Source organism: Miscanthus floridulus, chromosome 18 (genome assembly GCF_019320115.1).
Source record: "Miscanthus floridulus cultivar M001 chromosome 18, ASM1932011v1, whole genome shotgun sequence".
In the NCBI taxonomy this organism is placed as follows: domain Eukaryota; kingdom Viridiplantae; phylum Streptophyta; class Magnoliopsida; order Poales; family Poaceae; genus Miscanthus; species Miscanthus floridulus.
This window is the reverse complement of record NC_089597.1, coordinates 85,890,687-85,899,579: the sequence shown is the minus strand read 5'-3', so window position 1 is coordinate 85,899,579 and position 8,893 is coordinate 85,890,687. Positions and strand designations below refer to the sequence as shown.

At 46.2% G+C, this 8,893-nt stretch overlaps 1 protein-coding gene across 4 annotated transcripts; it reads left to right on the top strand.

Moving 5' to 3' along the window:
* Positions 1-2,616: 2,616 nt before the first annotated feature.
* LOC136520465 (beta-glucosidase 31-like) lies at positions 2,617-7,869 on the top strand. 4 transcript variants are annotated; one of them, XM_066514003.1, is made up of 14 exons: positions 2,617-2,924; positions 3,015-3,078; positions 3,211-3,269; positions 3,368-3,443; positions 3,550-3,621; positions 3,781-3,868; positions 4,038-4,415; positions 4,546-4,769; positions 4,891-4,922; positions 5,044-5,155; positions 6,254-6,525; positions 6,595-6,813; positions 6,897-7,186; positions 7,273-7,869. In XM_066514003.1, the coding sequence occupies exons 1-11, from the start codon at positions 2,742-2,744 to the stop codon at positions 6,259-6,261; spliced, it is 1,296 nt and encodes a 431-aa protein (XP_066370100.1). In that variant the 5' UTR covers positions 2,617-2,741; the 3' UTR covers positions 6,262-6,525; positions 6,595-6,813; positions 6,897-7,186; positions 7,273-7,869. The 4 variants fall into 4 exon arrangements, with proteins under 4 accessions (XP_066370100.1, XP_066370098.1, XP_066370099.1 ...); XM_066514004.1 differs by having other exon boundaries at positions 2,619-2,924; positions 5,047-5,155; positions 7,273-7,867; XM_066514001.1 differs by lacking the exons at positions 6,254-6,525; positions 6,595-6,813; positions 6,897-7,186; positions 7,273-7,869 and adding an exon at positions 5,259-6,240.
* The last annotated feature ends 1,024 nt before the right edge of the window (positions 7,870-8,893 follow it).

The following is an 8,893-nucleotide window of genomic DNA, read 5'->3' as shown; positions in this document are numbered from 1 at the left end:
GTTGACCAGTCAACATGGCAGAGTTGGAGATTGGATTCTATTCGGTTATGATACAGGTTTCCTAACCGGTTACAAGGAAATCTGTTTGATCCTATTTGGTTATGATTTAGGAAATCTGTTTGATAGAATCGGTTATTTTAGGTACATCTTGCCTCCCAAGTCGATGATGCACCCCATCTAGGTTGGGCCTTACATTCAGCTGCCTCAGCCCACCCTGTCTCTAGTGGGTTTTCTATAGGCGATGAGGTATCCTGAGTTCATATAATCGATAAGAGGTATCTCCCATTGTCACACTAGGTACAATGTTTTTGTTGTTATCGAGGAAGACTTTTCTGATGCTTATAGTTGCAACTCATGAAAAGCTTCAAGTGTAGTACTTCATTTGCTCTTTTAGATATACCCCCTACGTTCGAAAATAAATATGAAGGGATTGTGACGCCTAAGAGGGATTGGGGTGAATTAGGCAACTTAAAAACTACTTCTAAAACTATGCCCTCTAATTTCCAACCAGTCAAAACCTATGCAATAAAACAATCTATCCAGATGTGCAGCTAAGGTTTTGTTAGGTGTGTTCCTATACCTATCACAAAAGACTTATGCAGCCAAAGTTCCAATCCTATCAACTTGCCTAACAAGCTAAACTAGAATATAAGCACACAACCAAAGTACACAATATAAATTATTTGTAAAAAATTAACTACACAATATAAATGTGGAAGCTTACTTAAGATAGAGATGCAAACTTACGTCGATGACTTCGATATTTTTATTAAGGTATCGAGAAGCTTACGCTTCCCCCTAGTACTCGTTGGAGCCCCTCGCAAGGATGCCCTCGCAAGGGCTAAGCTTCTGGTTAGGTAACTCTGTGGATATCCCTCGGATCTTCCCCACACGCAAGTGGGTCTTCAAGATAGCCCCTCCTAGACCGCTCCCCACCGTATTCACTATCAAACTTTCGACTGAAACGCTGTGGGCCTTGTTTCCTTCGGTACACGGTGGCGGCCACACAAGAAATGCGGTTGGTATATGGTATCGCAAGACTACAAGCCTCTTCGAGTACAACAATGATGCGCGCAAGCACCGAGTGGTAAGAGACATGCAAACCTCACTAAACACTAGACCTAAACCTAGAGCAAGCGGCAAACGATGGTCTAACCATCCTAAGCATATGCCTAAGCACTTGGCAAAAGCACCTATGCTAATCATCCGAGTGAAACACTAAGCACTTTTATGACTAGAGCAACTAGAGATGAGTCTCAACTCTTATAACACTTCCTTGAGCTCCATACACCTCAAAATGGCTAGCCAAGGGGGTATATATATATATCCCCCAACTCCAAATCTAGCTGTTGTAACCTGTTGTAGCTTTTTGCGTAGTCACGGGATAGGTCCGGTGATATCTACGCCAGCTAGCTGTTGCTTTCCAGTGCTACGTCCGGGCACACCAGACAGGTCCGATGCCTCGTCGCCGTCTCCAATCTTCGCTGCAACGTCTCTGGAACTCCACTCTAGAGCATAGGTCCGGTGTGTCACTGGACAAGTCTACTGAGCGCTTGGAGTCCTCCTCGTGTGCACGCCAAGCAGTCCGATGTGTTCCAGCACCTTGCCCCGGACATGTTCGGTGCTGCTGTTGTAGCCGCCCGCTGGACAGAGCACAGTGTTGTTCGGTGTCTTCCTGGAACTGACGGGACAGATCCGGTGCTGTTGTGCAGCAGCCCACTCCGTTTATTCACGGGTCTTTATCTGGCCTTCTTGTATCTTGTGTTTGGACTTTTTGCATGTCTTGTGGATCTTTAACATGGCTTCTAATGTCTTGTTTAAGGTGTTAATTATCCGAATCATCACTTTATCTAAGTCCAAGCCCTCCATGCATCTATTTGAACTATATCTTATATACTAACAAACATTGTTAGTTCAAATGGTCATGTTGATCATCAAACATCAAAATCCAAACTTAATTGCTCATGAGGTCTATTTTTCTTACAAAATGCATATCTCGCTCAAACATTTTTAAGTTTGATCAAATACATAGCCAAAAGTACTAATATTTATAGTGTGTAATGAGCATCATTATATAGATTTTGGAATGTGTCTTTGTAATAAATTTATTTGGAGATATAAATATTGATGCTCCCTCTATTACCTCGTATAATTTGGAACGTGGGGACTACTATTTACTATATAACAAATCAAACTTAAAAAAATTTGACTCTTGAATGTAACAAGTGTTTATGTTGGGACGGAGGATGACGTTACAGATTAATTAGTTTTAAATTGAACCAATATAATATTATAACATGTTTGAAACGAAGGAACGAGAAGGTATTAGGTTCTGCAACTTGTGCTATGTTAGTATAAAAATTGTAGGTTGGCCGGCCGTTGCCTCGTCGGAGATCACGGCAGACTAGGAAATCCATATCCCTGGGACCCGTGTCAATGCAAAGGTGAGCACTTTATCTAGACGGTATGGTGTCGATGAAGAGGCGCGATGACTCTGGTCGATCCGTGCGTAGGCAGTGACGGCAGTCCCGACCAAGGTGGCAGCTTGAAACCGAGACGTGTCGGTAAGTGGACGGCCCTGCGGCAGCGCACTTATAGCCTGGCCCTGCTCAGTAGCCTCGCATGCAGACTTCACTCCGGCGACACTCTGCTCTGCTCTGCCGGGGAGACGAAGCTAGCCGATCAGGAGAAGCAGCAAGCAAGAAAGCAGCGCGCGGGTTGTTGGACATACGCCGCCGGCGATGGTTCTTGTAATGGAGCTGAGACCGCGCGGCGATGGATGTTGCCCGCGCGTGCTCTCGGTTTCTCTGCTGCTCCTCCTTGCTGTCCTGCTGTGGAAGCACGTCTCTGCGGCGGCGGCGGCGATTACCAGGGGTGATTTTCCGGAGGGCTTCGTCTTCGGCACCGGCACATCGGCTTACCAGGTAGGAGTAGGAGTACTGCTCTTAGTTCATGGCAATGGGAAGCGAGTGAGAGTGACGGAGGTGGTGTTGAAATCAGTCTTGTTCGTGCAGGTTGAAGGCGCATGGGCAGAGGACGGGAAGAAGACCAGCATCTGGGACGCATACACGCGCAGTGGTTAGCTAGCTAGTAGCTACCATTCTCTTTCTACATCTACTTGTATATGGTTTGGACATCGGACAAACCCAAGTATGAATTGGCTCTCTCAACTTGCTCTCAACTTCCCGTTTTGTGCTTTGCACTGTGTAGGCTATTCGATTGACCATGCGACTGGAGATGTGGCTGCGGATCAGTATCACCGTTACAAGGCCTGGCCGGCGTCTCCTTTCCTTTTTAATTTCCATTTCCAGGACCAACCCTGACACAACAAATAACTGATGCAAAGCATTCATATATGTAATTTCAGGAAGATGTGAAGCTAATGCATGACATGGGATTGGACGCGTACAGGTTCTCAATTGCCTGGTCAAGGCTTATTCCAGGTACGGTGCTACAAGTAGTGCCACACACAGGAGAGGGGAGGGTACAGGATCCTTTTTTTCTGTTTGTCACTGTACTTAGCCATCGTATCGTTTTTCGCATGTGTAGATGGGCGGGGAGCTGTGAACCCAAAGGGGTTGGAGTACTACAACAGCCTCATACACGAACTCCTCAGATATGGTCATTTGCTACCTCGTTGCATCATCGATCTAGGCTCTCCGTTTCATTCATATCATACAGAGTCTTCACTTCCTGTACTACTTCGTCAGTAACGCCACACAGCACCTGATTCTGAATGGTTTCCGGCTGGGCGTGTATCTACACGTATCGCTATCGCAGGAATACAGCCTCACGTGACCATCTATCACTTCGACCTCCCCCAGGCTCTTCAGGATGAATACAACGGCCTGCTGAGTCCTAGAATCATGTACACTCTTATATATATATACTCCTTCCTAACTTCAATTTTCCACTACTGACGAACCTCTGTTAATTGCATACTTGCATTGCATTGTATGGAGCTGCTGATTCGCTACTAGTAGCATTTTTTTAGCCTGAGATGGAACTGACCGTGTGAAGCATTGGTAAACATGCAGCGATGATTTCACTGCATTCGCAGACGTGTGCTTCAGGAGCTTCGGCGACAGGGTGAAGCACTGGAGCACGGTGAACGAGCCCAACATCGAGCCCCTCGGCGGCTACGACCAAGGCTACCTCCCGCCGCGCCGCTGCTCCTACCCATTCGGGCTCGGCGTCCCCTGCACCCGTGGCAACTCCACGACGGAGCCGTACGCCGTCGCCCACCACCTCCTGCTCGCGCATGCGTCGGCTGTCTCCCTCTACAGACGCAAGTACCAGGGTGAGCGAGGAGGCCGGATTGGGCTCACATTGCTGGCCTGGTGGTACGAGCCGGCCACACGGAAACCGGAGGACGTAGAAGCAGCTGCAAGAGCAAATGACTTCACAATCGAATGGTGAATTATATATATACTAATAGTATTTCTGAAACTAGTTCTATTCTGAATACAGATACACTAGCAGGCGACTGAATTTGTTGCACTCCTAATCACAAAATAACTAATTAGCCCTAGGTGTTGTTGCTAGGTTCATGCATCCCTTGGTGTACGGCGACTATCCACCCGTGATGAGGAGGAACGTGGGGTCAAGGCTGCCGGTGTTGACGGCGCAGGAGTCGGCCATGGTGCGCGGGTCATTCGACTTCGTTGGGATCAACCAGTACGGTGCACTCTTGGTTGAAGCAGACCTGGGCCAGCTCAAACGGGAGCTCAGAGACTATTACGGCGACGCCGCTATCAACTTTGCCACACGTAATTTACTAATTAACAACTCTAGCATTTGTTATTAGTTGTGTTCATGCTTTAATCTCCAAAACTTGGCTTCAGTAGTCTCTTTCGTTCTTATTGTATAACAACCACTACAATTTTGCAGTACCGTTTCAGAGCACAATGAGGAACCACCAGGTGAGTTCACACAAAAACCACACTAGAACTCCTGCCCAGACAGACATATCGCTGTCGTTTCTGCGCGCGGGCGGCTGAAAAAGATTTCAATTTCTCGTCGTGTGCGTGCAAACGATGCAAGCAGGAGCGTCAACTTGGGCTGAGGAACAATGAGGCGCCATGGGCTCTGAGCAAAGTGTTGGAACACCTGCAGATTCAGTACGGGAACCCTCCGGTGATGATCCACGAGAACGGTGAGGCCAGCCAAACTCTCTTCCTAATTTCAGCTGTCGCGCACACGTACAGTATCTTTCACCTGACCTGATGATTCTCTCGTCCCCTGTCCACCACCACCAGGAGCTGGGCACAAGCCGGACCCGTCCGGCGGCTTCCTGTACCGAATTTTTTACTATTTGGCATTTTTTTTTTTGAAAGTTTCTCACAAATAGACCCATAGCGAAAAAAATTCTCTGGCGCCGAGCTCGGCGCCACGGTCACTGGCGCCGAGCTCCTGGACACGGGGAAATGGCCTGCCAGGGGGCTCGGCGCCATAGTGAATGGCGCCGAGCCACCTGCATTTAACCCACCCTACACTTCTTCCCCGAACGTTCTTCCTCTTATTTTCCTCCCTCTCGGGTTTTTCTCTCGTCACTTCACCCTACCTCATGAATCGACATATTGGACCTTGAAAACCTTGATTTGATCCGTAGATCTTCGAGAGCAAGGTATACTCGCTCACCTCCTTGTTTTTTCACATCGATTCGGTACATATTAGTCGGATTTTTGAACCTAAGAATCGCCATCACTTAGGGTTTCATTGTATCCATCAATATATGTATTATACAACCGTAGGTTGATTCCAAGGCATGGAAAAAGCTAGCAAACCAAGCCGCATGTAGTTATGTTATGGGTTCATTGTTGTGGATGAAATGAGAAACCCAAGGTTTAGGGTATAATGTTAACTGCTTTTGGTTCTTAGAACAAAATTGGTTGTATTGTAGTTATGGTTCTCATTGATATTTTTTGGTGATGTTTTTATTTATGTTTGTTAAATTACATCCGTTTTGTTAGATGCAAGAAATTTTTTGGGAGGAGTTTTGGCGAAAACGGGGTCGTTCTCGAGAATTATACCCCGACGCGTCTAGCAAAGATGCCTCCGTTCCTCCTGACCTTCCTGTCTCTAACTGTGACTATGGTTTCCCGGCCCATGTTTTTTAATCGAAACATCCAGACACAGTCGCGCGTTGCTTCTACACATGTAGTCGGTTTAATGTAAAAAATTGTTTGTACTATCCTTTTTCTTTATTTGTTTAAGTATGGTACTAATATTTTATTGGAATCTCGTTGTGTAGGACCATGAGAGGTGCTTTTTCTTTTAGTGGATCGATGGTGCAGATAAGTTTGATCCTAGGTATCTCTTTTTCGACGATTGGTTTAGAGGGACATCCACGTGAGCACTTCAAGCGGTGGGTTCCACCCCCCTAACCCTCCGGCAATGACGGCTAAGGAGAAGCACCTAGCCGTAGTTAGACGACTCGAGAAACCTCCTCTGTGCGATTGCGGAGATCGAGCTGTGATAAACCCTGAGAATACGTTGCAGTTTGTGTGTCCAAACAAGCATGAAGTAAGTGCAAAGTGTATGTGTTAAAATCTTGAGCTATATGTGTTCATGTACTAATGTCTCATTATTTAGGTGTATTCAATGGCGAAGTATCGTTTTAAGGAGTGGTTGTATGGTCCTAAGAACCAATGGCCGGAAGAACCACGGAGGGTTAAGGAAAAGAAGAAAGAACGGGTAATCTACAAAGCACCTCCTGTCATGTGCGAATGTGGTGTAAAATCCAACTATGGCCTAGTCCCTTCGGAGCTTGGAATAGGTCATTATTGCGGCCATATGATTGAGTATGATGAGGTTCGTTATTTTTCTAGTAAACATGAAATCGTATTTTGTTTGTTTTGCTAAGACATATATGATATAATATTTCTTTTGAACAGAGCACTAGGAAATGCAGTTGGGAATGTTAGTTCTTGGATGAACTGAAGAAGAGGCAAGTAATTGCACGGAAGAGGGGATATAGACCTGACTACGTCAACCTATTCGTTAAACATCACAAAGAAAAGATGCGTGAGTTTGCTAGACAGCGCGGTATTTGTAACCTGATCGATGTTGGGCTTAACAAATAGGGATTGGAGAGGCGGACGACGTTAGAGGAGGAGAGGGCAAGGAATGAGGCAAGGGAGGAGACAAGAGGTCTTGAACGAGCATGTTGCTACATTATGTGCCAGTGAGTGCTTGAAAACCTTTTTTTCATTGCCTGGTTTTAAATGTAATATTATCGCGTTGCTAACTGATTGCATTTTATACATGAAGGGATTGGTTGCAGCGGGGAACATGCTGCAGAGGTATGAGGAGAAGAAGTTAGATGGCCATAGATCACGAGCTGGTCGCACCGTTCAATCACCAATTGTGTTGTGTGATGACGGAGACGAGGATGAGGATGACACTGGCAGACTGAGTGAGCTCATTGCTCTAGCAGAGGTGGGCATACAGGCGTAGGAGGCTGAGGACGACACTAGCAGATTGAGCGAGCTCATCTCTCTAGCAAAGACGGGCATTCAGGCGCAGGAGGCTGACGACGACACTGGCAGACTGAGCGAGCTCATCGCTCTAGCAGAGGTGGGCTTACAGGCAGAGGAGGATGACGACGCGTTCTTCACTCAGGCCGCAGCGTCCGTAGATGAAGCGGAGGCTGCTTACTACAAGCGACAGGCAGGTCAGAGCAATGCAGTTGAGCCTAGCCACAACAACAGGGTTGTAGTAGAGGACTGGTACTCGGATGATGAGTTGCTCACTCAGTACATTTCAGACTGAGGATTTGGAAGTGCATTTGCCCCTATGTCTACTGTCGGCACTTAGTTGTAGTATTAATATGTTGTGTAATGTGGCATAGTATAGAACTTTTCATTATGTGGTTGTTTTCATTATCAATGGTCTTAATATTCCGCTTAATGATACGGACGTATTTCCATTTGAACACGTGCTGCAAAAAACAGTTAACGACATACGGCATTATAGAAATCAACACACGAAACACATTAAATGGCATGTGACTACATGTACCGAACCTGGGTATAGAGTTTTCTTTGACTAAACCTAACATGCCTTAGGTAATTAAACCATGCCTTTGGTAATTAAACCTAACATGCCTTAGGTAATTAAACCTAGGTACATGTGAAAAAGATAAAGTCATCCTAGTAGTGTGGCCACATAGCAAATTGTGTTGCACCTTCTCCATAGTAGCCTCCCGTTGTTGGTGGTGGTGGTGGCGGGGGTGACGGGGGAGGCCCCTTTTTCTTGTGGTTAGGGTAGGTGCAATATGGATCATTGCTGAGTGCCTCCTGTGAATCGGCACCATTGTTGTTGTTGTCCTGTTCATCGTCCTTGTAACCGCTGCCAACTTCCCTTTCTAGATCGAAGATACGGTCTTGTAGGTAGTAGATGTACTCCGCATGCGGATAAATAGGTCAAGGATTGACCCACCTATTGAACTCACAGTTTTCTTTGGCCAAGGAAGACTACAAAAAGTATATCGTGTAAGTGATATACAAGACAAACATATTGAAGAAACAAATAGTAACAGCAATTACCCATACTTGTGGGCATTTGAAGAAACGACGACCTCCATCTATTCCCTCGGTGAACATCTGCACTAGGCAGTCCTCACCATGCATGCATTTTGGCCACTCTTCTTTCCTTTCATCGTATCCTCTCAGTGGTGCCTCTTTGGTGAAATCACTTTTGCTCTCAACTAGGAACCTCTCGTAAAGAGCTTCCTCAAAGAAATTAGGACCAAGAGGACCCTCCCACCCCTAGGTAGTTTTCTTCCTCTTTCCTCTCCCTCTGGATGATCCTCCAGACATTGGTACTACAACAAAAGCAAATGCTGAGGAGTGTTCTTCTTCCTTGTTGTTTGTGTGAATGAGAGGGAGTG

Excerpts from the sequence above, each read along its gene's own strand:
- LOC136520465 (XM_066514001.1), top strand. The coding sequence starts at position 2,742 with ATGGTTCTTGTAATGGAGCTGAGACCGCGCGGCGATGGATGTTGCCCG. Across the intron at positions 3,444-3,549 it reads CTGGTCAAGGCTTATTCCAG|ATGGGCGGGGAGCTGTGAAC; the intron begins GTACGGTGCTAC and ends TCGCATGTGTAG. Across the intron at positions 4,770-4,890 it reads CGCTATCAACTTTGCCACAC|TACCGTTTCAGAGCACAATG; the intron begins GTAATTTACTAA and ends ACAATTTTGCAG.